The sequence below is a fragment of the Hyaena hyaena genome, unplaced genomic scaffold (genome assembly GCF_003009895.1).
Source record: "Hyaena hyaena isolate Hyena2069 unplaced genomic scaffold, ASM300989v1 scaffold_254, whole genome shotgun sequence".
Classification (NCBI taxonomy): Eukaryota; Metazoa; Chordata; class Mammalia; order Carnivora; family Hyaenidae; genus Hyaena; species Hyaena hyaena.
The window spans coordinates 1497687-1516076 of NW_024080890.1; the positions used below are offsets into that span (position 1 = coordinate 1497687).

Sequence of the window (18390 nt, forward strand, 5' to 3'; positions counted from 1 at the left end):
TGCTCAGCGAAGCGGAGCCACACGAGAAAGTTCGTGGCACCATCCTGGAGGGGAGGGGGCCCACTGGGCTGCGGCGAGGCCGCTGAGCGCTGGTGCCCGTTTCCTCCTCTGTAACACGGGCGTGGCAGCGCAGGGGGCTGGGAGATGGTCTTCTGCCTTATCTTTCGGGCCCACCTCACCTGCAAGCCCTCCTTGTGTGGCCCCTCAACCCCCAACCCAGGTCCATGCAGACCCGCCCCCCTTCACGGCTCTGTCCACACCCCCTGCTTAGGGATGGCTCACCTGTCTAGGGGGGCCCTGTGCCTGGCACTTAGCTGCTGCAGGAAACTGCTGGTCTCCCCTCTGTCCCTCACCCCTGCCCCCAGAATGTGAGTCCACGGGAGCAGATGGGACCGAGACTGACATGCAGGGCGTGGCCCGAAGGGGAGCACACCTGGGACAGTGAACGCTGCCAACAGCCATTGAATGAGGGCGTCCCTTCCAAATTTGACGATACACTTAAAGTAAGCCCAGCCTACTGCCCAAAGAAATCGTGCAGGGGCGGACTTGGGTCTCACGGAGGAAGTACGGGGCCCCAGGCTGTCACGGAGGCAGGGCTCGGATTCCTGTGGGGCAGCGGGGGCCCGTGTAACTCACCAGAGGCTTTGCCTTGTCGTCCACGAAGACCGGCTTCTGCAGCCTGAACCTGTGGGCACCGTTCTCGTGGCCTCGCGGATGCTGCACAGAAGAGAGGAGTTAGCGCAATGCCCGGACGGCTGGCCGGTGACCACGGCTGACAGCGCTGGAGCCAGGGGCACCGGGCAGCGCCTCACAGGGAAACGAGACACGGCTAAAATAAAACAACGGGCTAACCGGGGGCTCTAGACCCTCAGACAAGAGAAGGTGGAAAGAAGTTCTTTCTCGAAGAATAACCCAAGGTTGAGGTATAAGGAAATGTAAAAATATTGATTATGTCAACCTAATTTTCCTTACTGGCTTTGACTTTTTTTTTAATGTTTATTTATTTTTGAGAGACAGAGAGAGACAGCGTGAGCAAGGGAGGGGCCGAGAGAGAGGGAAACACAGAATCCGAAGCAGCTCCAGGCTCCGAGCTGTCAGCACAGAGCCTGACACGGGGCTTGAATTCAGGAACCGTGAGATCATGACCTGAGTGAAGTTGGCACTTAACTGACTCAGCCCCCCAGGTGCCCGGGCATTTTTAAATGACTGAAGGGAAGGCCTGTAGGAACGATACAGTGTTTCTGTCTCACGGTGGAGCAGAGGCCCTGCCTGGGGAGCAGCCGGATTCAGGGCAGGGGCTGTCACGGGCACCTCAGTGTCTCAGAGCGCAGCCGCTGGGCCAGCTGTCACCAGCATTAATTCACAGCACAACCAAACACCGATCCTTACGACCTTGGAAACGGAACTCATGCTCGTGGCAGGAAAACGGCTTTTAAAATGTTTTAAAATATCAACTATAGTTTGTTTTTTTTTCAATGTGTTGTTTAACCTTCCTGAAGGCAGTGAGTTTCAAAGTCGGGTTTGTTTTAGTTCTGTAAGGTACCAGAACCTTCTTTTCAGATTAATTGTGCTTCAAGGCCCCAAGTGTTAACAGGGGGTCAGAGGAGAGTCTCAGGCTCCTGTAAGGGGGCCTTGGCGGTGGGCGACAAGAGCGCCGGCCCAGTGGGGAGACGGGCAGCAAGGGGTAAGCGGGTTTACGCCGGGTAAGGCAGGAGCCGAGGGAGGCCGTTAATCAAGTCAGTGACTCGCTTGGACTCCCCCGGCCGACTGTGGAGCTCAGGTGTGTCGGGGGGGGGAGGGGGCAAGTGCGGATCATCTGAGGAGACTGATGAGCAGTGGTTCATAGTGGAGAGGACAGAGCCGGGGGCCAGCGTGGGGGAGGTGGCTCCCAGCTGAGACAGGGCCCAGCGGGGGCCCAGCTGGTTGATGGGGTGGAGTGGAGACGCCCCCGATGCCTCTACGGGGTGGCAGGTGGGCAGCGGCCCGTGTGGCCGTGGTGCTGGCGGAGAGGCCCCGCTGGGGAGCCCAGGGGTGCTGAGAGCCAGGGCCCAGCGGTGCGGGCTCGGGCGAGGGGGGAAAGGCTGTGGTGCCGATGCATTGGGGGTGGGGGTGCAGGAAGGGGGCGGGGCCAGCAGAGCACTCTGCCTAGGCAGGGCTGGGTGCCACGGGAGGAGCAGGATGCTCAGGGTCAGGAAGAGAGAGCGAGAGGGAGAGGGAGGGAGAGAGAGGGAGGGAAGGGGCAGGGGGAGGGGAGGGGGAGGGGAAGGGGGAGAGGGAAGGGAGGGAAAGGGGAGAGAGAGGGGAGGGGGAGGGGGAGGGGAGGGGAGGAGGAGGGGACGGGGAGGGGGAGAGGGAGCGCGTTTCACGGTGGGAGGGGAAAAGGACATCACCCTGGAAACAGGCCACGCGGGGTGGGCCCAGACGAGGCAGCTGGGACCCTGCGGGCTGTTCGGAGGGACCAGTGTGGGCCCGAGGAAGGACAGAGGACGCAGGTGAAGTCAGCGAGGGTGACTCGCGGTATCTGCCCTACGGTCAGTGGGGAGCTGGGCGTGAGGCCACAGGGGCTTCTCCCGGAGAGGGGACAGCACCTGCCGGGAGCGGCTGGGGAGCCGGGGCCGGGCCGAGGTCAGCCTACGCAGAGCATCCCAGCCCAGACTGCTCCGCGCGTCTTGTCCGGGGGCCCGTTGCCATGGTCATGAGCAGCCCTTTCCTAGCACTGCCACTACTGTGAGGGTGGGACCCACGTCCATGCCAGGTGACCCACTGACACCGCCCAGGCCACCAGCCTGGCCGACGGCACACAGTCCTAGAAGCCGCAGGGAGGGGGAGGGGTCCTTACCGCCACCAGGGAGGAAGAGCAGGCGATGTCCTTCGGATCTGAAACAGCAAACGTGAACACGTGTGAGCAGGGGCCGAGCTTCCACCGCAAGACATTAAACCGAAACGAGCCATCTGGTACGTGACTGCAGGAGCCAAGACGGAAGAGAAGGAGCTGCCCGGGGGGGAGGGGTGCAGCTGGGCCACCCGCCAGGCCGCCCCACGCCCCCCGTCAGTCCCCAAGGCCGCGAGCTCCCCTGGCGCACGCGGAGAGGGAGCCACCAGCAACAGGAGACCATCACACGTGTGAGAACTGCTTTGCAACGTGGGCAATATTTCACGTGGGACACGTAAAAAAAGTGGAGCGTGTGATACGGCGAGAAGCCAGGGACAAGGCATTTAAGGGCAGGACTCAGGAGGACCCGTACAGACAAGCCCCTGGGAGCAGCCAGTCACCTTCGGCACCTGTGATGGGCCCTTTAACGTTATGGCGTGAATTACACATGAAAACTAGTGGGGACCAAACATCTATTTTGATATAGAGCAAAATTCCTTTTATCTAAATGCAAAGGAAGGAGAGGTGCAAAGCCACAGAGATGACAGCCAGACTCACGGCCACCAGGCGCCGAGGGACACAGCCCCCTGCTTCGGAGCCCAGAGGCCACCCTTAAACAGCTGGGCCCCTCCCCCACCAAGGATCCTGGTCCTCTTCTAACTTTAAACTTCCCACAGCTGAGTTCCCTCTGGTGACACAGGGGTGATAGCCACGGGGGGCCCGGCCGGGCCGAACACACGTCCTGCTGGACCAGGAGCTATTACACGCCCGCCCTGCCCGGCTGCTCGGCGCTGGCAGTGTCCGGGCACACCTGAGATGTGCCGTCGCTGCTTACGGTGCCATCGGTGGCGCCAGGCGCTTCTCCCCAGGAGGCCCCTGTGAGGCCCCCAAGGCCCAGTTGGGAGGTCACCACCCCTTGTGAGGCTTGGCCAGTCCCCACCATATGGCCTTTACTGTAGGGGGCATTAGCACAAAGGGCTCTTGGATGGGACACGCCAGAGAGCGCTTCCCAGGCTGAGCCAGGGGGGCCAAGAACAGCCCGGCCCCGGAGGAGGGGGAGCAGGAGAGGCCCAGGCATGAGAAGGGGGAGGAGGGGGTGGGAGAGAGCGGCAGGCGCGCGGGGGGCTGTCCCCTGCAGGCAGGGTCCTCCTGGCGGCATCGCCGTCGGGGCTCACAGCTGTGGCCCCGTCCCTGTGCACGCAGCCCCCGCTCTCGGGGACAGGGCACGGTGCCCGCTCCACTGGCAGGAAGGCTTTGACTGCCGCAGCTCTGTGCTGCTGTGGAGGACAGCAAGCAGCCCCTTAGATGGACGTGCCCGGTGGACTCGGGCTGACAGGTGACGTGTTGGCCACGGAGACGAGAGCCTGGCTGGGGCCTGAGGGAAGCGGAGAGAAGGGTCTGCACTTGCAAACCGGGCTCTCTGCTCGCACAAACCCCAGCACGGGGAGGGGGGGGGGGCATCAGGAGGCTGCAGAGGCCCCGACCCCCGAGGCCGGCGAGGGGCGCTGCTTCCAGGGGAAGGTCACCGGTGAGCACATGGGAGAGCCTGTCAGAGCCGTGCGCACAGAGAGGCCCCTCCGGGCCGCGGCTGCGGGGAGACGGGGGTGCACGCTGGGGGGCGGGAGGCACAGAGGCTCGGCCGAGGGTCCCAGGTCGCCTGCAGCGTGTCCAGGCCTCGGCCCCACAGCACCGCCCTGCCCAGGGCGCCTCAAGCCTCCCCGCTGGCCAGCACGCAACCTTGTCCCTCAGGCCAAGGACAACGCAAGCACAGGCCTCCGGACCACCTCCTGGGCGGGGTCCCCTGGCCTCAGGGCTCGTGGGGCTGGAGAAGGGGCGCTCCCGGGTCACCGCAGGTGCGGACGGACAGCGGGGCCCCAACCAGCGGTGGAGGGAAGGGGGCTCCAGGAGAGCCCCGTGTGGACCCTCTCTGCCTTGCCCCGCCCCCTCGGAAGCCAGGGGCGCCGTGGCTCCGTGGGAAGGGGGCTCTCATTCTCCTCTGGAGGACGGGCCATAGCTTCCTTGGAAACCCTGTCCTGAGTGGGGGACGCGGCCCTGGCTGGAAACTGAGCTGAACAGGCATTGGTGCCATGATCCCGGCCGGGCTGGCAGACAGCCTTCCTCCTTCCCCCAGAACCAGCCCTCCCTCGGTGGAGGAAGAAGGAAAGAGCTGCCGTGGACTAGACCTCAGGCAGGATGTGCGCTATTCTCCAGGCGACTGATGCGTCAGGAACACTCTGAGGGCGCCGGGACTGGGCTCCGGGCGCCAGGGAGCCAGCGTGGAGGGCAACACCCGTGTCCCACTCAGGGACCTGTCCCACTGCTGCGGCTCAGACACCCCGATCGGCCTCACAACTCACTCGTTCTGGCCCGGTGAACCAGCTGCAAATAGCGTCCTCGGCCCCCGGAGGAGGGGGGCGTGGGGGCGAGCCCCAGCCGCACCTCCCTGCTCACGCCCACGGTGCATCTGGGGCCTCAGTGGACCACAGGCTGGCTCTTGCAGACAAAGGCGGGCTCGGAGCCTCACACACCTGCATGGCTGGATGGCAGTTACTTTAAGATGGAAAGGTTGCCTTTAGCACCGAGAAACACGGGAGAGGCTGCGTCAGACAGGCCTGCACGTCCTGCGAGGGGAAGCTGGCGGCCCCGAACGCAGAGCTGAAGCGACGGTTTCCGCCGACACAGAGGGTGTCCCCAGGCGTCCCCGGGATAATGGGGGGGGGGGGGGGCTGGGCAGAGCCGTAGGTTCTACTTTGCTTGAAGCCAAATCCAAGAAGTAAAATGCCAAACGCGACCCTTCGGAACATCCGTGGGATGAGGACGCCCCGATGCCGGACGCTCTCAGTGGCTTCTCTGTCACGGGAGGGGCAGCCAGAGTCCCTGTCCCTGTCTGACCTCGATGTTGAAAACTGATTTCAAATGCAATTAAGTCACAAGTGTGGTAAGGAGTGTAGGATGGCACAAAGGATTTGGGTTCCTGGTAAAATGCTCTCATCTCGTTAGGATGTGCAACAATTTTATACCACTGTCTACACTGTCTAAGGTAGATCTTATCAGAAGGCAGACACGCTGGCGAAATACTGACCAGCCTGTGTCGGCAAGACGGGTGGGGGGGGGCAGCCACGCGGGCTGGCCGTGAGCAGCAGGGCGGGCCTGAGCCGGATGTGCCGTGCCAGCACCAGGCCAGCCGCGCCTCACCCTGCGGAGCCGGAGGGACCTCAGCATCGGTTACTCTAGCTATCAGGAGACAACAGAGCATCCAGCAAGATCCGGGGGAGAAGCAGCTCCCCAGAGAAGCCCGTCCTGAGGACGGAGGCTGCGTGCGAGGGGGAGAGCGGGGTGGCCGTGGGCCTGCGCTGGGCTAACACAGCCCATTCTCTCCACAACTCGCCCACAGAGCCGTCCCAGGTGCCGTCTCCAAGGCCGGGGGTACTTACGTTCGATGAGGAAGAGAAAGCACACGATGCCCATGGCTGCTACGATGGCCCCGGGCACGACGAAGGACAGGCCCCAGCACGTGGACACCCAGTAGCCGGCAATCAAGGAGCCCAAGATGTTGCCCACGGACGTGTGGGAGTTCCAGATACCCATGATCAAACCGCGCCTGCAACACAACCAAACACAAGGCGGCAAATGATGGCGAGACGCTTTGATGGACCAGCAGGCGCAGGGCAGAAGGGGCCTACGCCCGGCGAGAGTTGACACCGGCTGCATCAGGGAGCCCGGCCGGACACACGTCAGGCTGTGTAACCACACACCCCTCTCAGCTTAGTTATTCTGTGCTTACAAAGAGGAAAGCCTTTTCCTGAACTTCTTGGGAGGCCCCACATTTAAATCTGTGCCTCCGTAATCTAAATACAATCATTTGGGGCACCCGGTGGCTCAGTCAGTTGAACGTCCGACTGGACTTCGGCTCAGGTCATGATCTCACGGTTTGTGGGTTTGAGCCCCGTGTCGGGCTCTGTGCAGACAGCTCAGAGCCTGGAGCTGCTTCCGATTCTGTGTCTCCCCCTCTCTCTGACCCTCTATCTCTGTCTCTCAAAAACAAAATAAATCAAACCCAGGCTCTCGGAGGTGTTCTTGCTCTGGTTTCCCTGTCTTGTTCAGTGGCTCCCAGCGGGCCTGGTTGCGCTGTGTGTCACACAGAAATCGTAATGGGCCGTGGGCCCAACGCTGGGCTCTGCCGCTGGGCGCTACTCGGGACCTGTCCCCTTCCACGTGCCTTCCAGTCTTGGGAAGATGTACATGTTACTTCACAAGACCTGGGCCAGGCCCCAGGCTCTGCGCGTCGGCCAGGCTCGCAGGCGCAGAATGACAGGCTCAGCCCGCCCGCAACAGGGATGAAGGCCCGCCTGGATTTCAATCATCTTTCAGAGAGGAGGCTAGCAACAGCACCTTTTTCTGCAGGGAATCTAGAGTAACTAAAAATGAGGCGGTCCGGCTTCCATCAGAATCTTAAAAAATAAACAGTGCCGCAGGCGGGGTCACCTTTTCTCACCTTCCTTTTCCGAACCAGTTGCTGAGGCAGGTGACGACGCTGGGCCAGCCCGTGGTCTGCACCAGTCCGTTGATGATCTGTGACGGGGCAAAGGAGGCTGACGGCAGTTGGGAAAGCGCACGCGGCCGTCTTTGGGCCGGGCTCACGGGTGCTCCCCCCTCCACACCCCCAGTTCCTTGCGAGTCTGGGGACAGCTGGATGCCCACAGCAGCAAGGCAGCAAAGCCCTCCTTGATGGGAGCCTCGACCGCCAGAGAGGCGCTGTCAGCTACACACATCCACACGTCCACGGCTTGTGTCCTGAGCCTCCGAGACAACAGGCTGGACACAGAGCGCGAGGAGCGTTTCTCCACATTTTAACAGCACCCGGCTGACACTTTCAGAGGGTTCTGGAAGCGCGAGCAGGTCTGCCTGGGTCTCTGGGGCGTCGAGGGTCAAGTGCACGACAGGACCGGAAGCAGGTTCCAGCGAGGGCCCCCTGCAACCACCCTGGGCCTTCCCTCTAGGACACGTTGGGACCCCAGGAAGCTCTTTCACTTCCTTCTGATATTTCTATTTTACTATAAAGTGTGAAGGGCTGTTGTCGTTGAAACAGCCAAATTGTTCAAGCCCTATGGCAACACTCGAAAGAGCAAATTCTGTACAGTCTGCTTGGTTGACTTGATGATGCCCCCAGGCTCTGGGGAGCCTCAGGGGCAGCCATCAGGGTTTTCTGTCATTTCTCACTTGTGGCCACTATTTGCCCCCAGGATGGCAGGGCCGGGCCAGTGGAAAGGGCTGAGCCCCACGACCTGGCTCTACCCCCCTTGGAGCACCATGAGGCTCCCTCCTGGCCTCCCCACTGGCCTCCCGCAACCCCGACCTCCAGCCAGCAGCTCCAGAGTGCTCCCTTCCTCCCACCCCTGCCACACCCACGTCCCTCCGTGGAGACAGGACATAGCATCTCAGAGTCTTCCACACTCCTTGCCTCCATGCCCCGGAGGGCAGAGAGGCTTAATGGGGAGGATTTTATTTAAGAGGCAGGTCCCAGGATGAAGAAAGCCCTCACGGCCGCTGCAAGGACAGAGCTTCCTATGCCAGTGCTGACCCCGACGGCAGACAGGACCCCGTGCACCCTCCTCACCCCCTGCCCCGGGGAAGCCTTCTCTCGTGGCAGGGGACCTCACCTGAGTTACCACGTAGAATCCGAAACTGTGGATATCGTAGAAATACCCTAATCCAAACAGGGCGGTAAAAGCGCCGCTGGCCAGCATCCCAAAAGTTAGGTAATACCGAATGGGCAGGCGCTCCCCTATTATGCCGCTGAGGACAGAGAAGAAAGAGGGGAAACATGAGAAAACACACACATGCCCATGCGGAGAAGGGCCCGGGACCCAGCCGGATGTTCCACGCTGTTCTCGGAGCTTTCAGGACTGAAAGCACTACAGTTTCCAGGAAGATTTCATCACAGCCGTCTCCAGCGGCGCACTTATTAACCAGAAGCTGGCAACTGGCAACATCTTTTAAGACTCTATTTCTAGTAAAAGCCACTAACTGTCAAGTAACAAGCCTCAAACACTATGATTTGCCTATGGCGGTTGCCAATCAAAACAGCCCAAAACTTGCCCTGCCAGTTAAACATGCTTTTCTGTAAACAGCATCCGGTAACTGTGCACAGGAGTCAGGCCCCCGGACGGGCAGAGGTAGACGCGTCACGAAAGGATCAGCTGTGGCCTCGCTGAGTCTCTGGGCCCCCGAGCGGTCAATGAGTCCCCTGCGTTAACACGCCGGGCTGGAGGGGCTCTGCCCACCCGACAGCACCACCGCGACCGGGTTTGGAGACAGCCTGTCCTGAACGTGAAGTTGGAGACAGGGGGCGCTGTGCTCCTCTTCACCTGCAAGGTGGCTCCCCCAGGGGCGGCCGGGGCAGAGAGAGCTCAGTCCCAGAGGCGTCTGGTCCTCCCGGGAGGTCACAGCGGGTGAAGGGCCTGGTGCACGGTGGCCTCTGACTGCCTTAGGAGAAGGGCCGCCGTGGGGCAACTTGACACTGTCACTTGTTAAGGGCACAAAATCCAGAATAATCACAGGTGACTGGGAGGTTTTTACAGCTACGAAAAACCACGGGTCACATTTTCTTCCACGTGGCTGTCCCGGGAGTTGATAAACAAGAACCGTAATGGAGAGTGACCCCCACCTGCCCGGAACAATGCTCTGGGAACACTCTCCGCCACTCTGTCTTTCATCCCAAGAGCCAACACACCTGAAAGCCTGACCTTCCGGAGTCCCCAGATAAAGCAGAGTGACTGAGCGCCACGCCAGTGACGAAGGCAAACGACTGAGGCAGAGGCAGTAAGTTAAAATTGGAAACAACATTCACGTCACATTTTAAGTTGGGTAGGAACCGGTCATAAACTCAAGAGCCTTCTAGAGCCAGACAAGTGCTCTGTTTCAATCTGCTGGCTTCAGAGAAAATGTGTCTGGGGGGGGACGGGTGGGCTGACCTGTGTGACGTCACAGGACAGAGCTCGTGCCATCGGCCAGGGCCGACTAGTGTTCTCCCGTCTTGCCCTACGCCACCGGGCCCAACGTTAGTCTCTGCTTCCAAGGTTTTAAAGAAAAGGCCTCATGGAATGGACGCCATTCAGCGTTACGCCTGATGCATGGCGGGACTGAAGGCCACGGCCCGCCTGCTAGGAAGGCCTGGGTGGACGAGGCCGCCCTCTGTAGACAACTCACCTGACACACTAACAATCTGTTCCATGAGCCGCATGCCCTGATGTCACTAAAAGGCCATCCAAAGAAGCACTGAATGCCCGCCACAGCCACGAGCCTACTGTGGATTCTTCATAGACAGACTTTTATAATAACCCTCACGGGCAAGTGGCATGACAAGTTATCTGTGCTGCTACACAAGCAACAGAAAGACCACCTTATTTAAAGTCTTGACCTCAATGCTCTGGACATGTGGGTCACTCTGGGCCATAGCAGGCTCAGCGGCCCTGGCCTCTGCCCACTGGACGCCAGAAACACCCCCTTGTCCGGCTGCGATGACCAACCTTGTTTCTGGGTCCTGCTACCTGTTGCCTAGGGGACAAAATCGCTCTGAATCGAGAACCACACTTAAATACTGGTTTCTAGTAACTGGGAAAAACACAGTCCAACCTTCTGGCCTTTTCATACTATAGATTATTGGTGTGCAGAAAGGCCGCGGTCTGTAGAATATGAATATGTGACATTCATTCATTCACACCACGTCTGCAGTAGAGAGGGGCCATCCACTCCAGCAACACAAAGTGGCTGACTGGGCCTTGCCACCCAGCCCCACCCTGAGCGGGGCGCAGGGGCAGATGTGGACGATGCCACACTCTGGGTGGATGGCTGGAAGCAGCTCACCTCTTACAGGCGTCCCCATGATTACTCACAGCTCCAAAGATCACAGGGTCTCTGAGCACATGCCTCCTGAGCTGAAGGCCTTCAGTCCCTATATATATATAGGGACTGAATATACATATATATATATATATATATATATATATATATATATATGTATTTTTTTTTTTTTTTAAACCTGGCTGGCCTGATGCAACACCGGTTTAATCAGCTGATAACACGTCCACCTTCCTAGGTCAACCCAGAATGGGGTCACAATCACACATAACTGATGCTGGGAATGCTCCACAGGCCGGGCTCTGCTCCGCACATGCTATCCTCACCGTGATCCTAGGAGTCACCTACTATTCTCCCCATTTCACAGAGGGGAAACTGAGCCCAACGAGGGGCAGCACTAGAGTCAGATTCACTCCCAGCTGCATGTCCCTGGGGCCCACGCCCCGGCCGCAAGGAGGACGGTGAGGTGCTCTGTTTGGGGCGGGTAGGCAGCCAGGTGGACGTGCCCGGCACACTCTCTCTAAAAGGCTGTGACACTGGTGACCTGGGACGTGAGCAGATGGTGGCCCCAGGACAGAGGGGAGGATGTGCCCCGCAGAGCTCCCCGGGAGCCACGAGCACCCTGGCCCCTGCGACCATACTGCGGCAGGGATAATGGGGCCCCGAGAGCCGTCCCCGGACGGTCCGCCGGATCAGCACAGCACCCGGGGCATCTACACCCACCGCTCTGCGGTCTCGTGTGGATCAACCCAGCACTGCACTTTCCCCTCGTCTCTGAGGAGAGACGGGAAGGTAAGCGACCTGCGGACGCAGCCTGCGGTGACCGGGCGAGGGCGCGGGCACACCCACCTGAGGTACATGCCGATGGCGTAGGCGCACAGGAACGAGTAGTCCAGGGCCCCGAGAAGCTGTTGGTAGTTGTCCTGGTCTACACGGGGTGAAAGTCAACAGGAAGCGGTGAGTGTGGCTTACTTCCACTCAATACCTGTCCGTGCTCTGGGGCTGGGGGATGAGGCATACACGCCTGCTCCCTACGCGTGGGCAGAGACTCGGAAGGAGAAAGGGGCAGCTGTGAGCACAGAGAAAGTGCCAGCACATCTGGGCGGCTTCTCGACACAGGGCAAGAAAGCCGCCACGTTTTCAAGTGATCACTAAATAAACATTACCTGGATTCGAGAAAATCGCCACTGTGCACAGTGAGCGTGTGGTTTATTCACAGACTCTGCCCCCCGAGTTAGTCTGGCTTTTCGGCAGCAGCCCCAGGCCAGCCCCCGCCCCGCACCCCTGGGGGCTCCCTCTCCTGCCCAGCACAGTCTCTGCTTGCCAAAGCGTGGCTCTCATCTTTGACAGACACAAAATACAAGTCCCCTTGAGCTGATCTCCCCAGGAAGAGACTCTCCGGGGCGTCAGAGGCTCGGCACGCAGGCGCTGCCGGCACAGGAGCTGGGGAAGGGGCGAATGGGTGACAGGAGAGAGCTGTCCCCGGACAGGCGGTCACGGCCGAGAACACGGTCACTGCCACCCAGATCGGCGAGGCTGCCCATGACTCTTAGCACTGGCACGAGCCCGCAGGACGGAGCGCCAGGAACGGGATGCACGCGGGTAGGCGGACGAGAACTCACCGAACGGGGCCCAGCTGCAGTCAGTCTCGTTGTCTCGTGGATGCTGGCGGGTGCTGTCACTGGCTTTCTGGCTCTGGCTGCTGAATCGGACGCCGCCCTCGTGCAGCGTGGCACAGTACCGGTGCAGCTCACCCTAGGGTGGACGGGGGCAGCCGGGGCAGAGGGCGCGCTCAAGTCAACCCGGGGGCTCGCGGCATTCGAACAGCCGCCCCCTCTTTTCAAAGCCGTCCCGGGGCAACCACGCTCTGGGGGAGCACGGCCCTGATGGGCCGGTCCGTCTGCATGACCCACAGGATGCCTGCAGTGCCCGAGGCTGCCCAGGCCTCCACCACCCCCAACCCTGAACACACACACAGCCCAAGCAGGCTGGTGACAGTTGGGTCCCGCACACAACCGCACAGCTGGGAGCTGCCTGCCGTGGTTCAAGGTGGCTTCCTCGTACCGGATTTACACAGCCAAGTACGGGCCCCGCGGAGCAGGAGAGCAAGGCCCAGGTCCATGCAGACAGGACAAATCTACCCTCAGAAGAAGCCTGACGTGAGGAGTGCGAGGTGCGGTGACGGTGTGGCCACCGAGCTCACCCGCAGGGGGCCGTGATGGGGGCGGGGCAGGCAGGCCTGGAGCGGGTGCTGGAAGGGGCCCGACCCTCACCGGTCGTTTCCCAGGCGAGTGAGTACTATATGCCAGGCTCAACGCTTCAGATCTGCGGACGTTACTGTGTGCAAATCATGCCTGAGTAAGACTACAGGGCAGCCGGGGCACGATGCCACCGGCCACCAAGTTGTCCCTAGAGCCACAACGCAGCCAGGGGCGGAGGACGTGTAAGGCTTGGAGCTCTCTGGGTGATGGGCGTGGGGGCCTGAGGAAGCCGCTCCCACCTGCCTCCGTGTGCCCGCCTGCAGTCAGGGCTGCCCCCGCCCCAGAACTCGGTGGGATCGGCGGTGCTGTTTGGGGGCACCAGGAACGGCTGAAGCATCAGGCACAGGGGATGCGGGGGGCGGGGGGCACAGGGGACGCAGGGTGCTCCCTTCCAGGAAAGGGCCCATCTTACTACGGGGGAAGCTCCGTGCGTTGGCCAGTCTGCCTTTCAGCCCCACAGTCCCTGTCTCCCCTCCCCCGGCCTCCCCACCCCCCGTTGCCTGCTGTGCGTTTTCTGGGGTTTTCTGCTGCCCAGGGCTCAGAGGAAGAAGCAATCCCCCAGGGGTGAGTGAGGGCGGGAAGGAGGCATCCACAAGGCCAGGGAGGGGGCCTTAGCGGGAGCAGGGGCCCTAAGCGGCGTTCTTTATTGAGCTGCGGTGTGAGAGACGGGGCCTGGGGTTCGTGAGGAAAGCTGGCACCAGAGGGAGCAGCGGCCACACGTCCTGCCCACCGACTCCTCCCCTGGCACCCGGCTCTTCAAGAGGGTGTCACCCAAGAGGCCGCCCCAGACGGCCGCCCTTGCCAGGGCTGTGGTCAGCCTGGGCTGGACACCTCCGGCTTTGCACGGCCACATGCCACCGAGGCCTGGCAGGGCACACGGGCCTCAGCCACTCTGCGGTCCCGTGGCTTTGTCATCTTGCTAGGACACTCTGCAAGGATTCAAACCTCACCCCAAAAACTCACCGAGGGCTCCACTTTAGAAACTCAGTTAAGTCTTTGCAAGATAGCCTTCCCTGCCCCCTCCCAGATCCCGGGGTCCCCTGCCCTGCACCCAGCAGGCGACCCTTCCCCATTCCCCCGGGTTCATACGTGGCTCCTCCCTTCCCTGCAGAAGTCACCTTCCCCTGGGCCAGACCCCGTGCCTCACTGCCCTCGGTGTCCACCTGTCGCTGAGAAAGCTGCGGGCCAGCTGGGTGCGGCCCGGCCAGCTGAGAGGGGACGGGGGACGGAGGCTGTGGAGCGCTGCTCCGGACGGGGCTTCTGCGTCCCCTCGGACCAGGAAAGACTGGAAAGGGCCCCTTCTCGTGTCATAAACAAGCAGAAAGGGGTTTCTGTTTCGGTTTGTCCCGTGATGAGGGGTGACTCTGAGCTGGGACCCCGGTGCCGCGTGCTGGCCTCCCGCTGCTTCCCCGGCCGCTGGGAGGGCGCGGCGACTTCTGCCAAGGTAGGGGCCCCCACTCGCCCCAGCCCCGGTGGCTGCACCGAGCCCCTCCCCAGCCCACACCCCTACTACTAGCACCGCGACCTCCACCCTCCGGGCCACTGAAGGCCTGCAGGCGAGCCAGGAAAGGCCCCGAGGATGCTGGTTTCCATGGCCACGTGCTGGCTGTCAGCACCCAGTCTCACTCCCACCCCTGGCGTGTGAGGGGAAGGTAAGGACCAATCAGGGCAGGATGGACTGACCAGAAAGGCCCTCAGCAGGAGAATGGGTTTGTGCCCTGGTGTGAGAGCTTAGGGAGCTAGTCCGTGGCCCTTGCCAATCTTTACACGAAAGCTTCAACAGGAGACATAAAATTAACGGACACGTGACACCAGGCCGTCAGTGAAAGCTGAGCAATCAGAAGACTGTGTGGCCTGGAGGCTCCAGATGTGCCATCGTCCAGGTTATTTACCACTGTCCACGTGACACACGGCGGGACAGCGACCACAAGCAAATGCCGCGGGGGCCACGGGGATTGGAAAGACATCCTGGAAGTCCGCAGGATGGGAGGACACGGCACACAGCCGCGCACACAGCCTCGGGGCCGCAAGAGTGCGGGGCTGGGGGAGGGGCGGGCAGTGGCGGGTGGGGGGGGGCCCTCCCCTGCTGTACCTGCCCCCAGCGGGCAGCACGGCCTTTCCGAGGTGCCGATGTTCTACGCACACATGTCCACGCAGCCCTAGACGCACGTGTCTTTACAGGGACGCACGTTTACAGAAGGCTGTTGTTGAGGCTTGAACTTGAGCCAAGACCCTCACGCACTCATTCATCCCACCACTTAGATAAGAGAGCGCATGCATGCGTGTACATGTGACATGTGAGTGTGGACGTAGTATACGTGCAGGGACACGTGTGGTCAGCTTTCTGTGGTGCACAGAGCGGCATGGGTCCACTGGCTTTAACTAGGCCTTTACACTCCTTTTATACGGCTCTAGGTTAAAAAAACTAGCCAAGGCATTGTCCAGAGAAGTCCTAAAAGAGAAAGGGAAGTTCTGGTGCCTGCAGCAGTCCGAATGCCTGTGTTCCCCCAAATTCTTGTGTTGAAACCCGCCCCCCAGTGATGGAGCAGGGGCGGGGCCTCTGTGGGGACAGCAGGTCCCCTACGTGAGGCCACAGGAGGCGGCCGTCTGCAGAACGGACCTCGCTGCCACCCTGATCTGGGACTTCCGGCCCCAGGACTGAGAGCGGCACAGGCTGCTGCTGGTGAGCCCCCCCGCCCACGGAACTTGCTAGAACAGCTTGAGTGCCGGAGACGGGCCAACAGCGGGAAGTGGAGGGAGACGTGTGTGTGCTCAGCTGGTCTGTGGGGTCCACCGGCACCCCAGGACGGTGCTGCCCGCACGCGCCCACCGACACAGGTGCACGGAAGGGCGGGGGGGACTTTCTGCTCCTGTGCGTCCTGCGGTTTTCAAAAACGGGAGAGCTGTATACAGACTTAAGTGCCCCTTACTCTCCTCTCTCAGAAAACCTCTTGAAATCTTTCTGTGTCAATGGTCTGGCCCTGACTAATTCTTGTTCTGTTTCTTCATGTTTATTTTTTAAAGTTTACTTACTTACGTAATCTCTACACCCAATGTGGGGCTCGAACTCATGACCCCAAGATGGAGACCGCGCTCTCTTCTGACTGAGCCAGCCAGGCGCCCCTGTCATTCTTTTAAGTGGTTGCATGTACCAGCATATGGACTGGCCACAATTTACCAAACTTTCTTTCACATAATATGCAGGGTTTTGTCCCCTCCCCCCCCTTTTTTTTTTGAAATTGCAAACAGTGCTACGGTAAAGATGCTTATGCAGATTTTCCTAACTATGGCGGCGCTTTAATTTAGTGGGCGAGGGTCTCAGGGTGGGCTGAAGGGTGCATATTCTTTCATCTCGGAAGGTGATCACAGAATGTCCCCCAGAAGGTGGGAGCCCTGCCTCCCCATCCCCAGCGCCCAATAGTCGCCCTGCTCTCCCTGCCGTGACGACGACAAGCATTTACACGGTGGGTGGGACGCGATCAAGTGCCACTCTCGCTTGCCTTCATGACTGCTCTCGCCCGGCCCTCCGGGGTCTGTGAAGGACCTGCCCCATCCCCTCTGGCCGGCGGCCTTTGGGTTTGCCACCTCCACACCTCTAAGATGCGCACAATGTTCACACTGGCATCTTTAATGCATCCATTTATTTTTATAAGAAAGAGATTCAACTTTATTCGTGAAGATGAGTGGCCAGCTGTGCTCATGCTGTTTGCTAAATACGCTACACTGTCCCCAGCCCCTTGGTCGGCCACGCCACGTTTTCTGCTCTTTTCTACTGACCTCTTGGTCTGTTCTCATGCAACAGCACAGAAACTTGATCGGGGTGGCGTAGTTTTTTCTCGGTCATTAATTCCTGGACATTTTCCCACATACGTTCTAGGGAGATTTTGCTCAGTTAAAAAGACACTGCGGCAGGGGCGCCTGGGTGGCTCGGTCAGTTCAGTGTCTGACTCGATCTCGGCTCAGGTCATGATCTAACGGTTTGTGGGATTGAGTCCCACGTCGGGCTCTGCGCTGACAGATTCTCTCTCTTCCTCTCTTTCTCCCTCTCTTCTAATCATGCTCACTCTCTCTCTCAAAATAAATGAACTTACAAAAAAAAAAAAAAAAGACCAGACACCGCTGCATCCCGTTGAAACCCGCACACCAGGACACTGGCCATCCTACCCACGGTGTGTGCCGTCGCCAGCTTCCCCGGCATCTTCTGTCTGCTGCTGAGGGTTTCACACCTTCCTTCCTACAGGCCCCGTAGGCAGGGAGGACTGGGCGCTCACACTCAGACGGGTGGGTGTCCCCATTCCCGAGGGGCACAGGGCTCCCCTGCAGCTCCCCACAGAAGCCCCCTGCTGTCAGGTATGCTGGGGCCCAAGGGGGCGGCGCGGTGGGGAGGACGGAGCCCCCAGCTGCACCCAGCGCCCAGCGCAGGCCCCGCCAGCACACAGCCTTGAGGCCTGAGGCTGGGCTGGGCAGCATGTGGGGGGGAGGCCGCACCCGCCCCACCCCCCGCCACGCCCTCCATACCCGGCTCTTCATCACCGTCACCTTTGCTTTCTTTTCGCTCCACTAAAGTCAGGGAAAAAGGAAATGTCTCGATAGCGGTTAAAGGCACGTCTAAACAGAGTAGCCTAAATCTGACATGACCTATGTCCTGTCACTCCACAAATGTCGTGAAAGAATGTGAACCGCTTTATAATTCACAGCCACTGGTGATCAATTCCAGGTGAGCAAATATATTTTAACTTTGGTTTGTTCAGAATGTGTTAGGAAATCCAGGCCACAGACGATTCAAACTATTCCTTGGTCACCAGAATCATCCCCACTTCTAGTTTTATATAGAAAATGTCCAAGCACGTGAACACTCCGTCAGGTGTTATAAAGCTTCAGCTGCTCTAGGGAGTGGGACCTCCATCTCAGGAGAAGAAACCTCATCAGCACGATCAAGTCCATGTCCATGGACAGGCCCACGGAGGGTGCTAAGTCTGAAAATCGGCATGTGAAAGGCTGCGGATGTTCTCAGGTGGCCCACGCCCTTGGACCCCGAGGCACAGAGGTTGAGGGCAGCGGCCCTGCAGAATTCGCCGGAGCTGGCACTGCCCTGCGTGAAGGGACGGGGCTGCTGGGTCCCCAGGCCTGCTGTGGGGACTCTGTTCAAGGATGAACAGGGTGCCCTGACCTGCGGCGTGGCTCAGCAGGCACTCTGATGGACGCAGTTCTCACACAGGAGCCGATGGGGCACCGCCTCACCAGTAAGCCCCAAGCTCCCGGCGGGGAAGGGGTGGGGTGCCCCACGACAAGGCTACATCCCTTCCTGACCCAACAGGGGCCCTCCTGATAGCGCATCGGGTCCGAGTGTCCTGTCCCGCCACCAAGTCCTCCAGTGGCCGCCCCTCCCCTCCCAGC

The 18390-nt window shown here is 60.3% G+C and overlaps 1 protein-coding gene across 3 annotated transcripts in view; it reads right to left on the reverse strand.

Annotated features, from left to right (window-relative positions):
• The window catches only part of SLC37A1 (solute carrier family 37 member 1), a 75583-nt gene that overhangs the window by 28711 nt on the left and 28482 nt on the right, over positions 1 to 18390 (reverse strand). For all 3 annotated transcript variants that reach the window (XM_039245504.1, XM_039245505.1, XM_039245506.1), the window contains 7 exons: positions 12355 to 12487; positions 11582 to 11660; positions 8533 to 8668; positions 7368 to 7444; positions 6307 to 6473; positions 2840 to 2877; positions 637 to 717 (listed from right to left, as the gene is read on the reverse strand). In XM_039245504.1, coding sequence (XP_039101435.1) covers positions 637 to 717; positions 2840 to 2877; positions 6307 to 6473; positions 7368 to 7444; positions 8533 to 8668; positions 11582 to 11660; positions 12355 to 12487 — 711 coding nt within the window. The remainder of the gene's footprint in view (positions 1 to 636; positions 718 to 2839; positions 2878 to 6306; positions 6474 to 7367; positions 7445 to 8532; positions 8669 to 11581; positions 11661 to 12354; positions 12488 to 18390) is intronic.